The sequence below is a fragment of the Electrona antarctica genome (genome assembly GCF_951216825.1).
Source record: "Electrona antarctica genome assembly, chromosome: 13".
In the NCBI taxonomy this organism is placed as follows: Eukaryota; Metazoa; Chordata; class Actinopteri; order Myctophiformes; family Myctophidae; genus Electrona; species Electrona antarctica.
Window position 1 is genome coordinate 34,690,163 of NC_136794.1, and position 25,559 is coordinate 34,715,721.

General features: G+C 43.6%; 2 protein-coding genes across 2 annotated transcripts in view; one reads left to right on the plus strand and one right to left on the minus strand.

The window, feature by feature from the left end:
* LOC306934939 (ephrin type-A receptor 6-like) overlaps window positions 1-25,559 on the plus strand; it is a gene marked incomplete at its 5' end in the record, with an annotated part of 395,442 nt that overhangs the window by 301,718 nt on the left and 68,165 nt on the right. The gene's annotated exons all lie outside the window — the stretch shown is intronic.
* LOC306935546 (uncharacterized protein) lies at window positions 18,458-21,566 on the minus strand (the record flags this gene model as incomplete). The annotated part of the gene is made up of 7 exons (XM_079518647.1): window positions 21,538-21,566; window positions 21,318-21,402; window positions 21,010-21,160; window positions 20,668-20,855; window positions 20,138-20,276; window positions 19,339-19,454; window positions 18,458-18,751 (listed from the first exon to the last, which is right to left on the minus strand). The coding sequence occupies exons 2-7, from the start codon at window positions 21,369-21,371 to the stop codon at window positions 18,458-18,460; spliced, it is 942 nt and encodes a 313-aa protein (XP_079374773.1). The 5' UTR covers window positions 21,372-21,402; window positions 21,538-21,566.

The following is a 25,559-nucleotide window of genomic DNA, read 5'->3' on the forward strand; positions in this document are numbered from 1 at the left end:
TGCGCAGTGTAGGGAACTTTTTTATTTAGCATGGGGGAAAAAAATGCTGTGAATCTGTGGGAAATTGTTTCTACACAAACTCTTCTATGTAGCTGTATAACCTTTAGCACAGTGTGTGTGTGTGTGTGTGTGTGTGTGTGTGTGTGTGTGTGTGTGTGTGTGTGTGTGTGTGTGTGTGTGTGTGTGTGTGTGTGTGTGTGTGTGTGTGTGTGTGTGTGTGTGTGTGTGTGTGTGTGTGTGTGTGTGTGTGTGTGTGTGTGTGTGTGTGTGCGTGCGTGCGTGCGTGCGTGCGTGCGTGCGTGCGTGCGTGCGTGCGTTATGTTCGGTCGTGAGCCTTATGCATTATTGATGCTCACACTATTAACACATTAGATGGCAATACAACACACACACACACACACACACACACACACACACACACACACACACACACACACAGTGATTTTAAGCAGTCTGCTGTTGTGAGACTATTGACGGCGTGCTGGCTGAATGGATTGCACAGAAGCTCACGAAGAAAGCGCATAATATATCAGTGAGCTGTGTGTGTGCGTGTGTGCATGTGTGCATGTGTGCGCGTGTGCACGCGCGCGTGCGTGCGTGCGTGCGTGCGTGCGACTCAGTACTACAGATGAAGGGTCAATAATGTAGGACGCAACTCAGACTCACATGTATGCACGCACGCATGCGTACACACACACACACACACACACACACACACACACACACACACACACACACACACACACACACACACACACACACACACGCTAAACTGCTCATGCATGTGAACCTTCAGTGTTGTACACACACTGCACTCTTACTGTCCTTCAGGCTATTTCCTGAAATTTGTTCAGGAATATTAAAAATAAAAAAACGGTTATGTCCTTTCCTGTGTCTCTCTGTGAAGGGCAGCTCAACCTCACTGTAAAACCAACACAGCAGCTTATTTCTAAAACATGTGGGTCATTTCTACTGTAGGCTACCAGGACCTCTAGTACAGCTGGTTTTATCTCCTACCAGGACCTCTAGTGCAGCTGGTTTTATCTCCTCTACCAGGACCTCTAGTGCAGCTGGTTTTATCTCCTACCAGGACCTCTAGTACAGCTGGTTTTATCTCCTCTACCAGGACCTCTAGTGCAGCTGGTTTTATCTCCTACCAGGACCTCTAGTGCAGCTGGTTTTATCTCCTTCCAGGACCTCTATAGTGCAGCTGGTTTCATCTCCTACCAGGACCTCTAGTGCAGCTGTTTTTTATCTCCTACCAGGACCTCTAGTACAGCTGGTTTTATCTCCTACCAGGACCTCTAGTGCAGCTGTATCTCCTACCAGGACCTCTAGTGCCGCTGGTTTTATCTCCTACCAGGACCTCTAGTGCAGCTGGTTTTATCTCCTACCAGGACCTCTAGTGCAGCTGGTTTTATCTCCTACCAGGACCTCTAGTGCAGCTGGTTTTATCTCCTACCAGGACCTCTAGTACAGCTGGTTTTATCTCCTACCAGGACCTCTAGTGCAGCTGGTTTTATCTCCTACCAGGACCTCTAGTACAGCTGGTTATATCTCCTACCAGGACCTCTAGTGCCGCTGGTTTTATCTCCTACCAGGACCTCTAGTACAGCTGGTTTTATCTCCTACCAGGACCTCTAGTGCAGCTGTATCTCCTACCAGGACCTCTAGTGCAGCTGGTTTTATCTCCTACCAGGACCTCTAGTGCAGCTGGTTTTATCTCCTACCAGGACCTCTAGTGCAGCTGGTTTTATCTCCTATCAGGACTTCTAGTGCAGCTGGTTTTATCTCCTACCAGGACCTCTAGTGCAGCTGGTTTTATCTCCTACCAGGACCTCTAGTACAGCTGGTTTTATCTCCTCTACCAGGACCTCTAGTGCAGCTGGTTTTATCTCCTACCAGGACCTCTAGTGCAGCTGGTTTTATCTCCTACCAGGACCTCTAGTACAGCTGTTTTTTATCTCCTACCAGGACCTCTAGTACAGCTGGTTTTATCTCCTACCAGGACCTCTAGTACAGCTGGTTTTATCTCCTACCAGGACCTCTAGTGCAGCTGGTTTTATCTCCTACCAGGACCTCTAGTGCAGCTGGTTTTATCTCCTACCAGGACCTCTAGTGCAGCTGGTTTTATCTCCTACCAGGACCTCTAGTGCAGCTGGTTTTATCTCCTACCAGGACCTCTAGTGCAGCTGGTTTTATCTCCTACCAGGACCTCTAGTACAGCTGGTTTTATATCCTACCAGGACCTCTAGTGCAGCTGGTTTTATCTCCTACCAGGACCTCTAGTGCAGCTGGTTTTATCTCCTACCAGGACCTCTAGTACAGCTGCTTTTATATCCTACCAGGACCTCTAGTGCAGCTGGTTTTATCTCCTACCAGGACCTCTAGTGCAGCTGGTTTTATCTCCTACCAGGACCTCTAGTACAGCTGGTTTTATCTCCTACCAGGACCTCTAGTGCAGCTGGTTTTATCTCCTGTGTGTGTGTGTGTGTGTGTGTGCGTGTGCGTGTGCGTGGGTGTGTGCGTGTGCGCGTGCGTGCGGTACAGATGTGTTACAACCAGACCGGTCAACGAGATGCCATTCTCAACACATGGAGCCAATACACAACCTACGATACGTTGCTAAACAAAGGCCACGCTATCCCACCAACAACGGGCATCAAAAGCTCGACAGGGAGAAAGGAGAGATCTAACCGACCTTCCCGTGTGATCCTCTACTACATCATGAAAACTATCCTGTTGGCTGGTGACATCCAGCCGAACCCAGGACCTCACCTGATCGACGGCGGCGGACCGCTCCCCCCCCTCGGCACAACGGATGCCCAACCCATTCCCACCGGGTCGGTGTCGGGAGTGGTGAGTGCTGCTGGCGGACGGATGGCGTGCTGTGGAAGTCACCAACAGAAGCGGGGAGCCAGCAGCAGTGGAAGTGGTGCTTTGGCCGACATATCCGTGATCACCACACCAGGAATTAATGCTCTTGACGTGGGGCAATCTTCACAGCGGGAGGCGCCGAGTGCGCGTTAGTTTCCACCCGTACCTGTGGTTGCTGTGATGGTGTGCGACGGGGGACGCTCGTCGTATTCACAGACAGCCATGGCGGCTCCTGGCGTGGCGAAGTCATCGCAGCGGGATGAGCTGGGCGTACGGGCGGCCGCTCCACCTGTGTCTGCGGCGGCAGATACGGGTGGCGATGTCCGCTTGTATCGACAGACAGCCGGCGGCGGTGGTGTGAATCAATCTACCACCGGGACATCTTCATTGCTCCCCATCAAACAAAAACGAAATGGTCTAAATCCAGCGATCAAGAAATACCGTAAGACAAACATTTTCAACACTCTTAATCATGCAAAAATCGTCTGGGACCCACAGTCTAAACCAACTGGACTGCTGGGCGGGCATCTGAATATCCGCAGCGCTATTGCAAAGCAAACACAATTGGAACACTTATTATCGGATTCCAACCTGGACTTCCTAGGCCTGTCTGAAACATGGTTACATCAAAATTCATCTGTGGCAGCTATTAATTTTCCGGGGTATAATCTGTTTAGGAGGGATAGAATAGGAGGGAAAGTGGGGGGGGGGAGTTTTAATATATGTAAAAAGCACACTCAAATGTAGTCCCATTGATTGGTCACATAATGAAATAGATTTAGAATGCATTGGGCTGAATATTACACTGTCTCCAGAAATGTCTTTTATTGTTATTTGTTTATATAGACCACCCTCAGCAAACAGTTCATTTTATGAGCATTTAGACACAATGCTTAAGGAATGTGACAACAAAAAGGAGATTCTACTTTTTGGTGACTTTAATTCTAATTGGGCGGATAAATCAAATAGGAAAAAACTTAAACAGATAACAGACAAGTTCAATCTCACCCAGTTGGTGAAAGGTCCTACTAGAATAACTAACTCCTCACAGACACAAATTGATTTAATATTCACAAATAGACCTGAGAGAATAACAAAATCATATAATTTGATAACTGGTTTGTCTGACCATAATATAACTTTACTGGTGAGGAAACTCACCAGTAAACGGTTTAATAATAGAACAAAACCTAAATCCTTTCACCAGATAATTCCAAAAAACTTGATAGAGCTCTAAAACAAACAGATTGGTCCAACCTCATATGTAGTCAAGATGTAGAGAGTTCTAGTAATAATTTTGTGACAACCATAAATGGAGTAGTGTCACCATTCATAAGGAATGTGAAATCTAGACATAGGAAAAAGAACACCCTGCCATGGCTCAATGGCGCCCTCTGGCAACAGATGAGAGAGCGAGATTTTGCATTGAAGAAATCACTCAGATCAGGTCTCAGTAGTGATAGGCAGATCTTCACAAGCCTTAGGAACAAAGTAGTCAGGAATTTAAGGAAAGCAAAAGCTGACTTCTTTATTAAAGTAATAGAAGATGCTAGGGGAAATGGCAAATTGATCTGGGAAAACCTTAACAAATTAACTGGGAGAAATAAGGACCAGAAAATAAAGGAATTTGAACTTAAATTGAATGGAACCTTAACCCTGGATCACGATGTGATAGCAAACAACTTTAATAGTTTCTTTATAAACTCAGTTGTAGAGCTTGCCCAAAGCTTCTCCACTAGAAGCTGGACAAGTACTCCCATTAATGAAGACAAGCCCATTCTCAGGTTAGGAGAAATCACCGAATCTGCAGTGGTGGAGATTATGAGCTCCTTAAGAGATTCAAAAGCAAAGGATGCTTATAATATGGACACAACATTTTTAAAAACACACAAGGACGCACTAGTCTGCCCCATTGTCCACTTGATAAATCTATCAATTAATCAATGCATTTTTCCAAGTGCCTGGAAAAAAGCCATTGTAACACCCATTTTTAAGGCTGGGGACCAAACAAATGTGGCTAACTATAGACCAATCAGCATCCTACCTGTTGTGTCCAAAGTGGCTGAGAAATGGGTGGCCCAACAACTAACCGCTCATTTGAACTCGGACCACAATCCTCTGAACCCACTGCAGTTCGGTTTCCGCTCCAATCACTCAACAGAAACAGCTAACTGTTACTTTTTGGAAAATGTAAAGTCAAAGTTAGATGCAGGTGGCATAGTGGGCTCCGTATTTCTGGACCTTAAAAAGGCCTTTGATACGGTGAACCATCAGGTACTTTTGTCAAAGCTCTCTTTATTTAACTTTTCTACTGAAGCAGTCAAATGGATGAGTTCCTATTTAACAGACAGGAACCAAAGTGTCCGTATTGGTAACACTCAGTCATCTTATCTCAACTGCAACATTGGAGTTCCTCAGGGATCAATACTGGGACCGATCTTGTTTAGTTTATATATAAATGATCTGCCTTCTGTTTGTCCAACTGTCTCCATACAGATGTACGCTGATGACACAGTTCTTTATATACATGCTAAAAATAAACAACTAGCAGCAGACAAATTAACTGCAGCCATGGTCCATGTATCTGAATGGCTGAGGAACTCATGTTTGCATCTGAACACAAAAAAAACTGTTGGTATGTTCTTCTCACGTAACTCCACTGACCCTGACATTTATATTCTTATCGAGGGTAACAGCATTCAGGTAGTATCAGAATTTAAATATCTTGGAATCACACTAGACTCAAACTTGACATTAAAAAAACAGATAAAAAATGTAGCCAATCAAATTCAATCTATCTAACTTCAGACACATAAGACCATATCTCACAACAGACGCCGCTAAACTCTTCATGCATGCTATGATTTTTTCACACATAACATACTGTTTCACAACCTGGTCACAGACAAATCAGACAACGTTAAAACCCATAGAATCACTTTATAAACAGACATTAAAAACCCTGGACCAAAAGCCCAACCGTTACCACCATTGCCATATAGTTCAAAAGTACAATTTATTTACTTTTGACAGCTTCAAACATTTTTCAGATGCTTGTCTCATTTTTAAAATCTTAAATGGACTTGCACCTCCACCACTGAAACAGTACATATATCGAAGGGACAGTGGTGATAGAACAACAAGGGCAACTACCAGAGGAGACTGTGAAGTGCCAATCAAACGTAGTGTGTTTGGTAAAAGAGTCTTCTCTGTTAGAGCCTCCCATCACTGGAACAGTCTCCCTACAGAAATAAGAGAGACCTCCAACTATTTGACCTTCAAATTTAACCTGAAGAGGTGGCTAAAAACAAATCAAGACTGTAATCATGAGTAACTATCAGCACTATTTAGTTTTCATCACCGGTGTCATTTTTCCACTTCACAGTTGTTCTGTCCCCTGTACCATGTTGATCTGTTCCTGTATTGTTTTGTGTTTTTGTATGGACATAGTGGTGGGTGCTGGCACATGCACACATGGCATCAACGCATGGTGTGTGTGCTGGCACACTATACATTCTGTCCTTCTTTTATCTGTATTGTACTATATGTGTCATTGTATGTTTAGTTTTACTACCATTTTAAGAGCCTGCTCAGGGACTACAGATGAAAATTAGCTTATGGCTAACTCTGGCACATTTACATGAAAGTGAAAACTGAAATGTTGATTAATGAGCATTGTCCCTGTCAAATAAATAAATAAATAAATAAATAAAATAAATAACACATGAAGTATTGAGTGTGTATTGAGTTGTTACCACTCCAACATGAAGTCTTGCATCACATTTTACCCACACATGTACAGTACCACACATACATGTGCAGCGCACGCACGCACGCACGCACGCACGCACGCACGCACGCACGCACGCACGCACGCACGCACGCACGCACGCACGCACGCACGCACGCACGCACGCACGCACGCACACACACACACACACACACACACACACACACACACACACACACACACACACACACACACACACACACACACACACACACACATGGGCACACGCACATGCACACTCACACTGCACACAAGGGAGCCCAGACGTCCCAAAAGATTCAGTTGTCCCAAATCCTTAATCCTGTCCTGTTGTGAAAAGCCGGGTGAGTTTTGATTAGTTATCTATAGCCTAATAAAGTCTGCAGCCTGAACGAATTATGGCTGCTGTAGTAGGGCGGGTCATACTTGTTTGTTTTTTATCAAAAGGCTTGGATGTCTATTTTGTGTGTTTGAATGAATTTGCATTTGATTATTGTACGTATTTTGATTAATTCACAATTTTGTTCTGGAAGAAAGCAATTAAGTTAGGAGGCTTTTATAAATAATGAGGCTGTTCAAAATAACAGGTTTTGATGTGTAGAACACAAATCTGAAGACATTTTCCAATTATGATCAACCTAACTATCTATTTGCATAATTGTAATTTTGGCAACTACAATGGCAATGGCAACTACAGATTGATAAGTACAAAGTCAAGAGAACACAGGGGAAGTTGATGAGAGAGCTTTGGGGAAGAATCTGAGGAGAAGTGCAGGGAGAAGGGGTGGTCACCTGCATCCTTTTTGATGGGCAGATTGACCATTAATGATGGAAGCTGATCGAGGGCACAAGCAGTGACCAATCCTTTCATGCAAGGATGAGGGTAGAATACAGGGTTGCCACTTGCCAGTGAGCCTGGCAGCAAACCTGTTCAATCTTTCCCCAGAAACAGCAACTAAAGAGTAGTCATCTTTGCAATGTGGCAGATTGCTAAGGTCATTTTTGCTTGGCTGAGGGAGAGGGGCCATGAGCAGATTAGTTCACAGTGTGGTTGCACACTCAGCAGAAAACTGGTTGTCTGTCAGACAACAAGTTGTCTGGACCAATAGCAAAGCTTTATTCAGATACAGAGTTGGATATCAAACCAAAAACTCACCAGGATCTCTGTTGGCCCTCCACTGATCAATCTGCATTAAGATCATTCAAGATCTCTCGACTGATCAACACTATCGCTATAAAATGGTTGTTGCAGTCTTGGAAAAGTGCTATAAAAATGCGCTATAAAAATGCAATTCATTATAAGGCTGGCTCTGTTGGAGATTGGGCCAGTAAACCACATCCGCTGGCTCACCACAGCAAACAGATTTCTCAGGCTCTGGGTGTCAAAGCATGGACTGAGAGGGAATAATCTGAAAAATCTGAAGTGCATTGTGGAATACATCATTGGAGTGGAATACATCATTATCCATGTTGGTTCAATGTAAAGGTCAATGAGGAAGGAGGTATTGTTCATTGTGATTCCAACTGTTAGACTATTTGCTTGGCGTGCCCACAGTGAAGCTATCCTCCAAACACTGCTGTGCTGAACCAGAAGTACACCTGAGATCAATTATGATGCTTCCAGCATTGGTGGATTGAATTGCTGGTCAGAAGGTGTGTCAGAGCCACCTCTCACTTGCACACTAAACACTTCGGAGATTAAGAACTTCATTGACACCAACATGGGAGGTGCCCAACTGGCCTTTCCACACAAGTATGACCCGCCCTGTGCTGTAGTTATATTCCATGTGTATTAGCATTGCACAGCTGTGTTGATTTTGTCGAAAACTATGACGAAACAATGTTCCTCGACTACCATTTTTTCCACTGACAAAAAAACGAATGAAAACCAAATAAAAACTAGGCTAACTAAAACTGACTAAAACTAAGAGTAAATATACTGACAATGTCATCACAAATAAAAACTAGACTAGACTAAAATGTTTAGGGAGTGACTAGTGGAGAAGAGATCCAGTAGAAATGAATGACAAGTCGTTTTATATTTGGTTCCACTCGGGTGTTGCACCCTGAAAATATCCGATCTACAAGCTGACAATGTGCCGCACTGCAACGCATTTCAGATGACATATATGACTAAAACTACATATAATTTCCTGTCAAAATCAACACTTTTGCACAGTAGTGCAGTGAATTAATGGCAGCAACACTTGTGACGGTATGACGCATTCGGAAGAGCATCGCTCACGTGATTTACCAGGCTCAATCAGAACCAACTCAGCCGCAGCTGTGTCGGCACTTGTTAATCAGAACGCAGCCGCCATCACATCAAGCTGATTCAGAGTGGAAATTGGCACATGCTGTGCACTGTAACCAGGAGGAAAATTAGCAAGAGAGGCCATCTTTGCTTTACTTCCCGTATCTGCGTGAGGTGGGGAAAGTGAACGTGAACACAGCTTCTGAACCATTCCTTAACTCCATGGTCACTGAACTAAATACTGGACCCAGAAGCAAACCACGCCTACTATATTTAGGAGACCATTTGTAGGCTTTGTGTACCATTTCGCCTCTTGAAGTTCGCCCATCTTCATACATAGACCATCTTTGACTGTACCTCCTTCACTCAGTGAGCTGACCGTGGTGCTGAAGTCTGTCCTCAGAGTTCTGGAGCTGGCCATGGTGCTGAAGTATGTCCTCAGAGTTCTGGAGCTGGCCATGGTGTTGGAGTCTGTCCTCAGAGTTCTGGAGCTGGCCATGGTGTTGGAGTCTGTCCTCAGAGTTCTGGAGCTGGCCATGGTGCTGAAGTCTGTCCTCAGAGTTCTGGAGCTGGCCATGGTGCTGAAGTCTGTCCTCAGAGTTCTGGAGCTGGCCGTGGTGCTGAAGTCTGTCCTCAGAGTTCTGGAGCTGGCCGTGGTGCTGAAGTATGTCCTCAGAGTTCTGGAGCTGGCCCTGGTGCTGAACTCTTTCCTTGGACAGAGAGGAGAGGTCGCACAGATCATAGTCACAATGCACGCTTTATTTTAGAGCAGTGGTCCCCAATTTTTTTCATATCAAGGACCCCCAAATTGCCACTAATTAACCCACGAACCCCCATTCGAAAATATATGCCAGGAACCCTCATAAGAGAAGATGTTTACAGCTCTAGCAGTGACCCTCAGCCATTTTATTTTCAAGGAACCCCAGTTTGACATGAATATTAGTCTACGGACCCCCATTTAATGGCATTTCTATCTCTGGGACCCCCAATTTATATTGTAACATCATCTTACTTTAACTCTGAGAGTGTACAAATGGAACCAAATAGACCCGTTAGGGTCCATTTGGTTCCAAACTATCATTTAGCTGGGGACTCCCTGGAACTCCCTCAAGGACACCTGGGGGTCCCCGGACCCCACTTTGGGAACCACTGTTTTAGAGCACCAACCTTTTCGACAAAAAAAGCCTTCTGTAGGGTTTGAATTATGGGCTGAATTCTTTCCTCACACCTCTGGCACTCAGTTGAGCTACAGACGTTCCATTCCAACTCTTCACGCTTTCCTGAAGGAATTCTTGAAATGCATGTTTTTCCCTGCAGTTGTATTCACTGATTAGCCTAAAGCTAATTCTACTGCTTTGCTACTGAAAATAAGTGTGAAAATATGCCAAGTCTAGCTACTTTGGACACACTTGCTTGCTTACTTTTGCTTATGGTTGTCCATCGAATCCGATGATGACGTCCACTTCTATCGGCGACACACACACACACACACACACACACACACACACACACACACACACACACACACACACACACACACACACACACACACACACACACACACACGCACTTCCCATCTATGATCCACAGCCAGGATTATAAAACCAATCAGAGGTCTGTGATTGCTGCAGCCTCCCTGTGATTGGATCACTACCTAGAGAGAGAGAGAGGAGATACAGTTTTGTTTCTTGCACACGCAAGCGCACGCACGCGCACACGCGCGCGCACACACACACACACACACACACACACACACACACACACACACACACACACACACACACACACACACACACACACACACACACACACACACACACACACACACTCAGAGGAGCTGGTGTTTGAGCAACATTGTTTTCATCTGTTGACAATGCTGTCTAGCTGAGCTACCTTGGTCGTTAAGCCTTTATGCGGCCACCCACTTAAAGTCTGAACAGTGTGAATTGGGCATCTGTTGCCTTGTAGCTCTATATCTGCCCTACTATGTCATACCTTTGTCTGCCCCCCTTCCCCTGACCTGCCACCACGCACGCACGCACGCACGCGCGCACGCTCACACACACACACACACACACACACACACACACACACACACACACACACACACACACACACACACACACACACACACACAAGAGATCATTATGGACGAACAACAGGTGAAGGTCCTATAGTTCATGCAGGGCTCTGTCTTATATGAATGAATATGTAAATGTATGTGATGTCTGCGTGTGTTGAATGTGACAACCATGACTTTTACAAAGAGTGTCCTTCAAAATTTCCAGCTCGATCAGAACCAACTCAGCCACAGCTGTTGTCACTTGCTAATCAGAGTGCACGCGTGATCACATCAAGCTGATTCAGAGTGGAAATTGGCACATGCTGTACCTCCCCTCAATGAGCTTAGCCTCGGTCTCCACCTTACTCATCTGCGAAGAGAGGCAGAGTGTATCGGCAGAAGTGTCGGGCCAGAACATCCGCTTAGGGCTCCATCTTGCGCCACCCCTTACCCCTTATCCCTATACTTATTTGCCCTTTTTTACTATTTTAAAACATTTCAAATTAGTTCAACTAGCCAATCTACATCGACACGTTGTACTATTTTAAAATGTTTTAGAATAGTAAAAAATGGCAAATAAGGGCATAGTCTATCCTCAGAGTTCTGGAGCTGGCCATGGTGCTGAAGTCTATCCATAGAGTTCTGGAGCTGGCCATGGGGCTCAAGTCTATCCTTAGAGTGCTGGAGCTGGCCATGGTGCTCAAGTCTATCCTCAGAGTTCTGGAGCTGGCCATGGTGCTCAAGTCTATCCTCAGAGTTCTGGAGCTGGCCATGGTGCTCAAGTCTATCCTTAGAGTTCTGGAGCTGGCCATGGTGCTCAAGTCTATCCTTAGACTTCTGGAGCTGGCCATGGTGCTCAAGTCTATCCTTAGAGTTCTGGAGCTGGCCATGGTGCTCAAGTCTATCCTTAGAGTTCTGGAGCTGGCCATGGTGCTCAAGTCTATCCTTAGAGTTCTGGAGCTGGCCATGGTGCTCAAGTCTATCCTTAGAGTTCTGGAGCTGGCCATGGTGCTCAAGTCTATCCTTAGAGTTCTGGAGCTGGCCATGGTGCTCAAGTCTATCCTTAGAGTTCTGGAGCTGGCCATGGTGCTCAAGTCTATCCTTAGAGTTCTGGAGCTGGCCATGGTGCTCAAGTCTATCCTTAGAGTTGCTAACTCACGTAGCAGCGCGGTCCCAACCTTAATCGTAGTTTCCGTTTCATCAATGCCAATCGCAGCCAGTAGGCTCCCAGACTACATGCAGTAGGTCGATAAGATCGGCTCGATAATTAACCTACTGGAAATTGTCGGTTGATACCATTCGAAGCGGGTGCAAGTGCACACTTGAACAGTTAAACCTCTCTTCACACTATATTTGCCGGGGAATTCTTCAAAATAATGTCACTAGAGTGCCAGCAGATGAGGCAGATTTTACCGCCTTCCGTTACCCCCCGAAACCGGGAGGCATGATCTTCCGTTCTTACCTCACGCTGGTACATCTAAAGTCTCTCTAGATGCGTTAATATTCCAAAAGAGATGCTTCCTGAAGTCAGAAATGAAGATAGAACATTGCCCTAGAGTTATGATATCAAGTTATATATCAATAAAAAAACTAAACATGCCTATACACGTCCAAGGCACGTGGTTTTGATTCTAAAGACGTGTATGCACGTCATTAGCATAATTAGTGTTTACTGGAGTCCCCCATGGCTCTATATTAGTGACTTTTCTGTTCTCACTATAGTAAATGTATTTTCTTCTACAAGAGTAGACGTGAAAGTATTGGAAATTGGAAATACCTAAAAATTGTACTGACGTAAATGTACTTGGGCTAGTTACTTTATAGATGCACACAATCTTCTCTGTGAACTTAGTTACTTTCCACCACTGTGAAATGCCCAGGGGGGGGGGGGGGCCGATCAACGACCAATCGACGCAGGCTAAAAAAGTTCTGCCACGCACTTGAGCGGTCACGTTGCAAAGTGACCTCGGTGCTACAGGAGCTCAACCGTGTCAAACACGGACTGAACTGAACTCTACCACCGAACACCGTCCCTGCAGATGGCGTGGGTGAATTCACGGCCGCGGTAGACGCTGTTGATTACCACAGGGCACAAAGGAACCACAACAACACACAGCACACTGAAAAACCTTCCATGACCTTCAACGGTTCAAGAGCCCCCCCCCCCCTCCCCCCTGCATGCTGTTCTTCCAGTCAACTCCCTCCCGACACTGTCTGGAAATCTTAACGGCTTAGAAACACTCCGTGTTTCAACTTTCCCCCAATGGCGCTCGCTGGCATTGACATGTTTCGTATGTCTAGGTCTTTATTGATTCACAATGGCCTCTCTGATATCCACCGTCTGGAACAGTGGTTCCCAAAGTGAGGTCCGGTGACCCCCAGGGGTCCTTGACGGAGTTCCAGGGGGTCCCCAGCTAAACGATAGTTGGGACCAAATGGACACTTATGGGTCTGTAACTCCTGAGAGTGTACAAATAGAACCCAAATGGACACGTTAGGGTCCATTTGGTTCCATACCAGAGATAGAAATGCCATTAAATCGGGGTCTGTAGACTAATTCAGGTCAAACCTGGGGGTCCTTGAAATCAAAATGGTTGAAAATCACTGCTAGAGCCGCAAAAATCTTCTTTTAGTGGGGGTCCTTGCCAAACATTTTCAAATGGGGGTCCGCGGGCTAATGAGTATCATTGTGGGGGTCCTTGACATGAAAAGGTTTGGGTCTAGAAGCATCCCCGTTGTGAGGTAATGCTCTGCTCCGCTGTATAGTCCGTCAATTAAATGATCCCCCCCGTCCACAGCACATTTCATAGCATGTTTTTAGTTTGTGTCTAAAGTCGGTTGTGTGTGTGTGTGTGTGTGTGTGTGTGTGCGTGCGTGTGCGTGCGTGCGTGCGTGACTTTGTTTCACCCTGCATGCATGGTCTCCATATTAAGCAGGCATACAGGAGCCGTAAACATGCATGGTGTCCATATTAAGTAGGTAAGCAGGAGCCATAAACAGATGCCAGGACAGGAGGCCACAGGTGCAGCTCTCCTTTAGCTCCTCCGGCTGGGACTCCCCTGTGACCTCCTGAAAACACCTCTCAGATCTCCTCACACCAGGGACGTCGCTGGCCATTTGGTACACACGATATGTGTTGTGCCGACAAGAGCGCTGCCATTGCGTTTCCTCGCAAACGGCTACTTTCACCATTTGATAACTTTGGTTTGTCCTAATGTTGGTTCTTGCTTAAACTCACTTAGACCTTGCGGTACAGAGGGGCTGCCTCAGCTCTAAGCAGATCCACATGGGCACGCGTGCGGATCCGCAGAGAAAATTATTATTATGAGGATCGGCGTGTTGCCCTGTACGTGCAGTACAATACTGTGCATATGCCTAGCGGCGGTATACTGCCTCACACCACCTCCTCCTCTCCCTTGCATTTATCTCCTAGTTTCTGCTGTCTCCTCTCCTCTCCTACAATTCAGGCATTTAGCAGACGCTCTTCAACCACAGCGACTTGCAGTGAGAAAGTCTCAGTGTTTCTTCGATTTTTCAAAAATAGCAGACCTACAAGCTTGTTATTATATAACATTGTATCAAAATGACGTTTTTAACAGTTTGGAATCCGCCTTGAAATGGTGTGATCCTTTGTCGTCGTGTTGAAAAATAACTGCCGATCAATAACAAAGAGCGAAGGAGGAACGATCACGCCGCGCGCCGCCATTGCAATAGGAATGCATTGGGCCTCAATTTCCCAGAAGCCTTTGCAAGCCAGTGCGACTGAACTTTTTCCATGCAGTGACGTCATCCGAACACGTCACATATCCCACTCTGTGCGATGGAAAAGTCTTAAAACGCAAATTAAACAACGAAAACATAACTCGTGGAACTCGTGATTGGGAGGGAAGCTGTTCTACATCAATTAACTCGGGAAAATTGTTAACTCTTACTCCGCTAGCATTTATTGAAAAATGATCGATCTATGCCGGTGCACTGGAGAGCTCCACATCGCCGGCTCTGTGCCGTCAAAGAAATGCTGTTTTGACAAATGCCATCTGGGACAAGGAATAGGAGATACAGGCGATTGAAAGAAACGGATAGAATGGATTATTATGGCGACTAAAATGGACGATCCAGTGCTGTGCTAACAACAGAGCTAGCTAACCGGCTAACGTAAGTAGCATTATGGCTTGATCGATCGAATGCACTATAAAAGCGCAATTGCCATTAATCTTCGGCAATGGCGTTAAGCGTCAGTATCAAAATTAGGCTTCAATTGACAATAATCTTCGGCAATGGCACTATAGGAGTTAATGGGAGGGAAAGTGTTCACTTTTGCATGAGACTGCATGGTCGTCTGCCAGGCTAGGTCAAGTGCTCCTCTCTTCTCCTGTAAGGCTGCATGTCTGCCAGGCTAGGTCAAGTGCTCCTCTCTTCTCCTGTAAGGCTGCATGTCTGCCAGGCTAGGTCAAGTGCTCCTCTCTTCTCCTGTAAGGCTGCATAACCTATCATCATATTTCAACTGTAAGTGTCAAATGTGCTTGTGTATGTGCACATTAACCCATTTAGACCTGACGTCGACATTTAAAGAATGTCTTCTAAATACTGACAGTTTTCTGAAATACCTCATGTTTCTGTATCAGTGGTGCTCCATATTTCATGTCAAGGACCCCAAAAATGATATGTACACACTTAGAACTACTGGGTTAAAAAATAGCCCAACCTTAACCCAGCCCCTGGTTTCGTTTTGGACCACACACATGCTGGGTTAGCTTAGCCCATGTGCTGAGTTGGATCATTTCAACTCATGTGTTGGGTTGTTTATTTAACCCAATGTAGTGATTGAAATTAACTATATCACTGGGTTGCATATAAACCATACACTGGGTTGTTCATTTAACCATATCGCTGGGTTAAATATAAACCATACACTGGGTTGTTCATTTAACCCAAGTTAGTGATTGAAATCAACCATATCGCTGGGTTAAATATAAACCATACACTGGGTTGTTAATTTAACCCAAGTTAGTGATTGAAATTAACCATATCACTGGGTTACATATAAACCATACACTGGGTTGTTCATTTAACCCAAGTTAGTGATTGAAATTAACCATATCACTGGGTTACATATAAACCATACACTGGGTTGTTCATTTAACCCAAGTTAGTGATTGAAATTAACCATATCACTGGGTTACATATAAACCATACACTGGGTTGTTCATTTAACCCAAGTTAGTGATTGAAATTAACCATATCACTGGGTACATATAAACCATACACTGGGTTGTTCATTTAACCCAAGTTAGTGATTGAAATCAACCATATCACTGGGTTACATATAAACCATACACTGGGTTGTTCATTTAACCCAAGTTAGTGATTTAAATTAATAATAATAATAATAGTGTAACATTATTTCCAAACCATGAATGTATACAAATTATTTATTTGTTATTTTGAACAATCTCCATTAATTATTTTACACTTTACAGTGTCCACCAGACTACATGACACACACCCCCGAGGGGGTCAGAAATATAGTACGACTTTGCCGTCTACTAGACCAGCATGTGCCGGCCATGGCAATCAATTGGCTCATGGCAGAGCCTGGACATTGGCTCTAAGGGTTAAGTGGATTACAGACGTAGTGCTTTTTTCAGAAATGTCATAAAATATATAAAGCAATTTCACATATCGTTGCTGTCCGGAGGAAACCCCAACTCCAAACTCATTTTTCAGGAAATGAAGAAAACCTCATATTTTTAAACGATGCAATACTGCCTCATCAAAGTGGGTGTTGTGACTTTAGATATTGTCAATTACTTGCATGACAAAGCGAGGTGGTGGAGTTAGCCGTTTTAGCAGACAGTTTGAGGGTCCAATGGAATTGGGTTTTGTCCAATGCGTTTTTTTTACTACTTTTAGGGTGTTCAATAGCACTTAGTTATGAAAAGTAAAATAAATTGAGTTATGAGGTTTCCTCCGGACAGCAACGATATGAAACATTTTTCATAACCCGCCACCATTGTCTCCAGTACAGACTAGAGACCATTCTGAATGAATAAAAACCCAAAACACGTAAAAACATCCCTGGCATTCCAGCCTTTCAATAAAAACACGTTTTTGGTAATGAGGCAACAGTAGAAAACCTCCCAGGTGTACGACAGCCAAAACTGCATGACATAGTCAGCTTGCACTGACTATTTGTGCAACTTGTTACAAAAAAAACCAAAACATGTTACCGTATTGTGCCGAATAAGACCACCCCCATTTTTCAAGACTAATTTGTGGAAAAAGAACATTGAATGTCAAATGTTCTAATCCCTGATTACAATACATCCCTGTTTTTTAGATATTTCCATTGGAGAGAAAAAATGTGGTCTTAAATTCAGCACAATAGGCCGTATTGTGCTGAATATAAGACCAATTATTTTGACATTCAATGTTCTTTTTCCACAAATGAGTCTTGAACAATGGGGGTGGTCTTATTCGGCACAATACAGTAACATGTTTTATTTTCTTGTAACAAGTTGCACAAATAGTTGATCTGCAAGCTGGCTGTCGTACGCCTGGGAGGTTTTCTACTGTTACCTCATTACCAAAAACGTGTTTTTAGTTAAAGGCCGGAATGCCAGGGATGTGTTTGTGTTTTTATTCATTCAGTTCACAATGGTGGTGGGTTATGGAATGTGTTCAAATGTGATCTTTGTACATACCCTAGGTATGTACAAAGATCACATTTGAACACATTCCATAACCCACCACCATTGTCTCTAGAACCGAGACCATTCTGAATGAATAAAAACACAAAACACGTAAACACATCCCTGGCATTCCGGCCTTTCACTAAAAACACGTTTTTGGTAATGAGGTAACGGTAGAAAACCTCCCAGGCGTACGACAGCCAGCATGCAGATCAACTATTTGTGCAACTTGTTACAAGAAAATAAAACATGTTACCGTATTGTGCCGAATTTTGGTCTTATATTCAGCACAATAGGGTATGTACAAAGATCACATTTGAACACTTTTCATAACCCGCCACCATTGTCTCCAGAATCGAGACCATTCTGAATGAATAAAAACACATCCACAGAGAGTGTGTGTGTGCATGAGCACACCCTCCATTAATTTCCCTCAGTTACAAAAAAAGAGCTAAACGAACAGGAACAATTAAATGAACAAGCTAAATAAAAAATAAAGTATATTAAATAAATACAAATAAAGTATATTAAATAAATACAAATAAAGTATATTAAATAAATAAAGTATATTCAATCAAATAAACACAATGAGGTAAATACAATTAAAATAAATTAAAGGGATGTTTAACCTGCTTTTCAGTACCCCAGACTGTTTTTAGTTGCCCAAATTAGTATTTAGATATACATTTGCTGCCCTGCCCCGTTTTTTTAATTGCTTTTCTAATTTATTTTTCATACAATTTATTTCCCTGATGCTCAAATTCCCCAATACAAAAAAATAAAAAATAAACGAAAACATAACACTAGGCTGCAATTGATGTCCTCAAAAATTTCACAATTGAGGACTCCTGTCCAGCAATGTCATACATGGCATTTTGGATAAACTCCCAGGTGGGGCGACACTTCACTGTGTAATGCATTTGAAACACATAGTAAGCCTTAAAACAAAGGTCTACAGCACCCAACAAAGTGTCCGTTTCGATTGCGTTGTCCGACACAATGGCGAAGGCCTGGCTTATGGTCTTCTCATCGCCAAGACACAAAATGTGCGGTAAAGGATCTGCTGTCTCGAGATACTGCACCATGTTGGTCCCCACCTGTTGAGAGAGAGAGAGAGAGAGAGAGAGAGAGAGACAGAGACCGAAAGAGAGAGAGAGAGATATGAAAATGCTAATAGTAACACTGAAACACCCAACATTATTACAATTTAAGTGATTTACAGCAAGCGAGGACAATACAAGGTAATACATCAAAAACATAGAAATACTCATCTAGGATCATAAGTATAAGAGATTAACATCTGTCGTCTAACAGAAGAATATCCATACATTGAAACACAACATAGACACTAGAATGCCAGATCAATAATGACCTGGCATTTGTCTACATAACAACCCATCTACAATTACACAATTAGCCTTTACATAAGCCTGCAAGGTCGTCGAAGCTAGTTTAAGTGCTATGGTCAGTGGTGCGGGCTGAGATGGAGTCTGAAGAGGTGGGTTTTCAGACAATGGTGGAAGGTTGGGTGCAAGTCTGCAGTTCTGATTGCAATGGGAAGTTCATTACATAGTTTTGGACCAAGAAGGGAGAAGAGTCTGGATGTGTGGAGCATTGTCCCAGGTTTTAGTGAAGGTTCTGCCAGCTTCCCTGTGTTATTTGAAGTAGACAAAGTAAAACTTACTGGTTGGATGTTAATAAAGGCCTTGCAGGACTCATCGATGGTGGGTCTGTGGCTTTTTCTTCCAATCTTATAGGACGATGGAGGAAGCAGACACGGCAGGACCTTCAAAGCTCTTTCTACGCAATATAAGAAGAACACATATTAACATCAATATCTAAATAGTATGCCAATAATATAAAGAGACATTTCTGAAGCAATATTTTATGCCCTTGTGTTGAATGTTGATGACATGTTAGATGTGACATCTAATCAGAATCTTTATAGTCACATCACAGATTTGGGGTACACACAGACACAAAGCTGGGCATAGGAGGGGCTAGCGCCTCAAAAATAGCAGATCTACAAACTCACGAGTCTCATTGGGACGTGATGCAAGCTTGTAGATGTGCTAAAACACATCTGTCTGTGTGTGTGTACACACGTAGGGTTGAGATTCGGAATCGGAGGAATAAGAGGAACCAGATTGTAATCACATTGTCAGAGCTGGTATGTGGACTTCACGTCCGTCTGCTGTACAATTGCAATACTGTTGGTTCTTAAACTATTTCAATTTCAAGGACAACCATAACTCAGTGTGTGTACAAATGGAACCAAATGGACCTGAAACGTTCCATCAGTGTACAAATAGTTATATTTGTACACAAGAGTTACAGACCTGTTAAAATTCATTTGGAACCCACTATAGGAATCATTAAAGGGCACAATTAAGGAATGAGACAGTTAATGAACCGCAATCGTTACAATTCGTAAGGACCCCAAACCTGTGTGAGAGTTCGTAACAAAGCAAGAAATGGCTTACCTGGTGTCATGTCATCATACACTGGGGGCAGTTTACCCTCTCGCTGGGCCATTTCAAGGATTCGGTCACTCATACTAGGCCAGTTCTCGAACAGTTTCGCCCCCGCCTCTGGATAAAGCTGCTGGAAGTCTTGTGATATCTGATACATTTTGGAAAAACAATAGTACAAGAGTGTTTAAAGAAATGATATGGACTTGTACTGTACCTGGAAAGGGGTTAGGGGTAAGAGTCAGTCAATGTTTGTGATTGTCAACACCCGTCCTGTGACCTAAATACTATGATTCTTAGATTGTGTATTATTACTTAACCAAATTAAACTTATAGCATACTTCTGGTCAGGTCATAATGGAAAAATAGGTGAACATTCAGTGAAACAAGTTCACAATGTGTCATGCTGTGATGCACATTTATATTGCAAATATTCGGCAGGTGTAGAGGGAGTGGACCAAGTATAGATCCCAGGCAGACTCTACAAAGTATATACTGTAGGAGTGGTTAAACAGACTTCAACAGTTCAAATAATTTCTTACCATGCCGGGATCTACAAGCCTAGGGAACTCCGTCAAGACTTCCTGGACGCTCCTCGGGGCATCCCTAATCCACCTGCCTCTTTGTATAGCTGTCTGTTTCATGTACTCCTCAACTTGAGACACTGGAAATCTATTGTTCTTCAGCCATTCCACCATTTCTTTCAGTTTTTCACAGGACACATCGGGTTCTGTTGAATGTAGTACAGGGGTCATCAGATTAATTATAGCAGCACCTGTGTTTACATCACATCAGTGTATAAGGTCTGTTCAGAAGTCTATATAATCACTTGCATTTGTCCATTCTGGCCTGCTGGGAATACTTTACATGGTTATTAATATTACCTGGTACACCAGGGACGGTCTGTTCCTCCTGATGCTCATGGGCGTGTGCAAGCAGTCTCTGTTTTCTGATGCGCTTCCTTATGTTCCTTAAGCGCTCCTCCAGGAAACCTGTAGCAGGTTTATTTTTTCGAGCAACTGCGTACCAAGCTCCCTGTAAAACAGATTTTATTCATCTTAAATTGGCATAAACCATGAAGAAGGTTACATGGGATTTTGATGAGCAGTCCACAAATGTGTGCGGGACTGTGTACTAGGAAAAACTTGGTAGGTGTGTGTGTTCTGTTTTGTGTGCTGACGGATTAACTTACATAGCCACTGCCTGTAGCAGCTAGAAGACAGGGAAAGTCATGCACCAATGCCATGGCAAGGACTTTCTTGATGTCTCTGTTTGGCCTGTTAAAATAGACGGTTGAAGTTTGTCAAAGAAGAGTGTAAAGATGAGACGGTTATCATTGTCAAATATACGATTCAATAACATAATGTATAAAAGTGTATGTTCACAGAACAATTCATATACAGCTCACTCACGTTTCACCATGGGTGGAAATCAGGTGAGCTACAAGAAGTCTCGCTAGGGACTTTCTCTGCTTGGTGTTGATGGAGCTCTGTACATCCAAACTCCGTAGTATTTCCCTCCCCTGAAGTGTGTCTTGCAGAATCTGGCGTATTGACTATAAAACATAATGAATCACAATGAAAAACTGCCAAATTCTTTTGAGGACTTTTTTCTTTCTCAAATGTTTAGGTTCAGGAGTTACACTGGCTCAGGAGTGCAGTCTGCAGAAAGAAAAGAAAGACAAGAGAAAGGGCATAGAAAAAAGACAAAGACTAGACTAGGACAACAAGAACTGTGTGGTACTGTAAAATTAAAAATAATAATATTATAAAATGTTTTTTTAAGTTCTCTTTTTTTAAGTTTCTTTTTTTGCATTTTCACTGGGATTTTTTTAGTCAATACTTAAGAGGGAGGGAGGTGGGCTGACGCGCTGTCAGCTTGGAATCATACAGAATGGGCGGTACTTCCCACGCCGCCTATTCATCTACCAGATTACCTGACACCTGCGGGCCAACGCCCAGGTAGTATATAATCCCCTGCCTCTCTCAATCTCACAACTCTCCCGGGGAAGCACGCATACAGTACCTACGGCGCACGGTAAGACAGACCCATATTCCCCCCCTCTCTAAATAGCAGTATGATGATGATGATGATAAGGTAGTAATGTGTATTCTCTTACCTCACAGGCCGTTCCAATACTGGATGTATGACACCGTTGGGCTCTGAGGCTATGGCACTGAACTTTCCCTATAACCCCCACCTGTGTTCGATGAGAAGCCCTGGCATGAGTCCTACTTACCGGTAGACGCTCCTCCTCCCCCCTGTAAGAAAATACATTATTATTTAGTTGCATTTGATTTGGCATATTATGCAAAACCCCGCCTTGGCTGGAATGGCAAGGCTGCACATTATGCAAACCTGGAATAGCAAGGCTGTCCTAGAGGGGAGGGAAGGAAAACCATAAAAGAAACCCACTTACCTGATACGGTCCTCGGCTGGTCATCCGCTGGTCCGCTGCTCCTCCTTGCTGCCCCCCCCTTGTCTCTACCTTTTCTGTGAAATAAAAACCGTGCCAGAGTGGCCAAATATGCAACTGAATCCTGTGTGACTTGTGTAGAACAGCGACCCCAACAACTTACAAATGTTGGTACCAGCTGCAGGTTCAACACACAGGTTGGTTGTAGATTGTCGATTCCTACATTGGTGCCGTTGTGGATTCTGAATGTGGATTCTTCCACTGGTGCTGGTGCCGGTGCCACAGAAGCACCTTGAGAACCCTCTGCAAAACTTGGTGTGTTAATCTGTAGAGAATCATAGTTAAATTAATGGACTATAGAGCGTCGCAGTCCCTTACCATGGACCAGGAAATGAATCCCAATGCATTTTTCCCATAGACAGTCTTTAAAGACCTTTTAAGCGTCGTACGAAGCCAACTCGAGTCGTGACAAATCATAACACACAAATAATTACATAGAAGAAAAACAACAAAGTGTTGTAACCTGCGGTTTTTTCTACTTTCTAATTCTTTGTTTGGCCCGAAAGGTTTGTTGTCATGATTTGTCACGACAAGAGTTGGCTTTGTCCGCGGCGTAAACGTCTTTAAATAAATACTTTCTGAAACATCTATGAGGAAAATGAACGGAGAATCATTTCCTGGGCCATGGTAAGGGGCGGGACTGCGACGCTCTATTCCAAAGACTTCTTAAAACATACAGATGAGACAGAGCCAACTTCCGTCAACTGTATTCACAGTTGCGGGATCAGGCAATGCCATCACAAATGTCCTAAATTTGTCTAGCCACATGTAAGTAAGTAGTAAGTAATCAGTATAAGTAATCAGCAGCAGTGCTTTCAGTTTTCACTTCCATGTAAATGTGCCAGAGTTGGCCATAAGCTAATTTACATCTGTAGTCCCTGAGCAGGCTCTTAAAATGGTAGTAAAACTAAACATGCAATGACACATACAGTACAATGCAATACAATACAATACAGATAAAAGAAAGACAGAGTGTATAGTGTGACAGCACACAGCACCATGCGTTGATGCCATGTGTGCATATGTGCCAGCACCCAACACTATGTCCATATAAAAACAATGATTTTTTTTTTTTTTTTACATAGTCGTCCACATTTTTGGGAGGATTAGCAGCCAGAAATATCTACAAGCTCACAATGCAATCTGTTGTGAGCTTGTAAATCTGCAATTTTGTTTTTTAGCAACAAATGGTGTGGATTTAGTAACAAACTGGATATGGCTTCCTTAAAATATATCAAAATAGTTTATAGTACAACATTGCCTCAATAAAAATGTATTTACCTTTAAATGTCTCAATTAAATTAGAGAGTTGCCATGCAGTCAGCATCTCTGCAACAAAACTGTCCATGGTGAAACTCCATGACTAGAATGAAATCAGATTATCTAAATTAGAAAACAGAATGACTTGACATTTATTGTAAACTTAGCGAATGTAGTAATAATTTGTGATGAGGCAACCTGCGTTTGCACTTCAAAAACAAATAACTATCGAAATTGGTTCTAGCTTGCAAAGCCTATTCTAGTTTAGGCACAACGCTGCCTGTCACCGAGGCTAACTGCCGGTAGAATACAAAAATATAGCCGTATATAGTAAAAGCAGTATAAAGCAGACGAAATAACTATCTTTACATGAAGTCAATGTAATCATTCACGGTGTATTGTCCCTGTTCTCATGCATGCAACATGCTAACCATGCTATGTTTAGGCACAACGCTGCCTGTCACCGAGGCTAACTGCCGGTAGAATACAAAAATATAGCCGTATATAGTAAAAGCAGTATAAAGCAGACGAAATAACTATCTTTACATGAAGTCAATGTAATCATTCACGGTGTATTGTCCCTGTTTCTCATGCATGCAACATGCTAACCATGCATGCTATGTTGTCAACACTGCCGGTCACCGAGGATAACACCATGCTAACCATGCTAGCCATTAGCCCCTCTGCTCATAGTAGCCTATGAATCATAACTATCATATGCTATGATAGTTATCCCATGACGTCTCGTTTCTGTTTTGCCAACATGGAGGCTAAAGCAAAGCTAGGCCTCATAGTAGTTTAATACAAGTAATAAAAAGAAAACTCACGATGGATAAACGCCGGTCGGGTGAACTGAGCTGAACTCTGTTGTTGTTGTTGGTGGTTTGTTCACTGCTCAGCCGAGTCAGCCCGCGCTTTTCTGTAACGTGTGTGTGTGTGTGTGTGTGTGTGTGTGTCACGTGTGTTGTGTGCGCGCGCCGCGCGGGTGCTGGGAAGTGACGTAGAAAGTACAAAACAGAGTTATATTGCCTCCTCAGACAACAGCTATATTGAAGAAAAGCTTTTAGATCTAATAAACAGAAAATCCCAAAGCGCGCGCGAGTGGCATACTGGGAACTTAAAGGTACACACACAGTCCCACTGGCAAATGTCACAAATGTGTTTTTCTGTTCAGGCTGTTAATTTGTTTCCTTTTGCAATTAATCAATTGATTGTTTTATTAACAGTTTGCAGAATTACAGTACATATCCAATCGTGTCACCCCACTGGGGGTGTTTTTGGGGGTCTCAAGGTTCGGGGACCCCTGGGGACCCCCAGGGACCCCCACATGGTAGCTCTTTCATTTCTCAACCGTTTTGCACAGGGGTGGGTTTGTTGGAGTCGTGTCACCCCCCTGGGGGCGTTTTTGGGGGTCTCAAGGTTCGGGGACCCCTGGGGACCCCCAGGGACCCCCACATGGTAACTCTTTAATTTCTCAACCGTTTTGGACACAAATGCACCCAGTGTCACAAATGCACCCAGAAACGATATATTTCAAATGTTTTAAAATAATCAAGGGGTATGTATCACTTACTTTTTCGACCCGATTCCAACGGTTGTGGTCTCATCTCTCTACAATGTCAGGAAGTGGGTGTAAACGCCTACTATCGGTCCCTTGCCCTCGAAACACGTCTGGAAAAAAGTGAGACCATTTTCGGA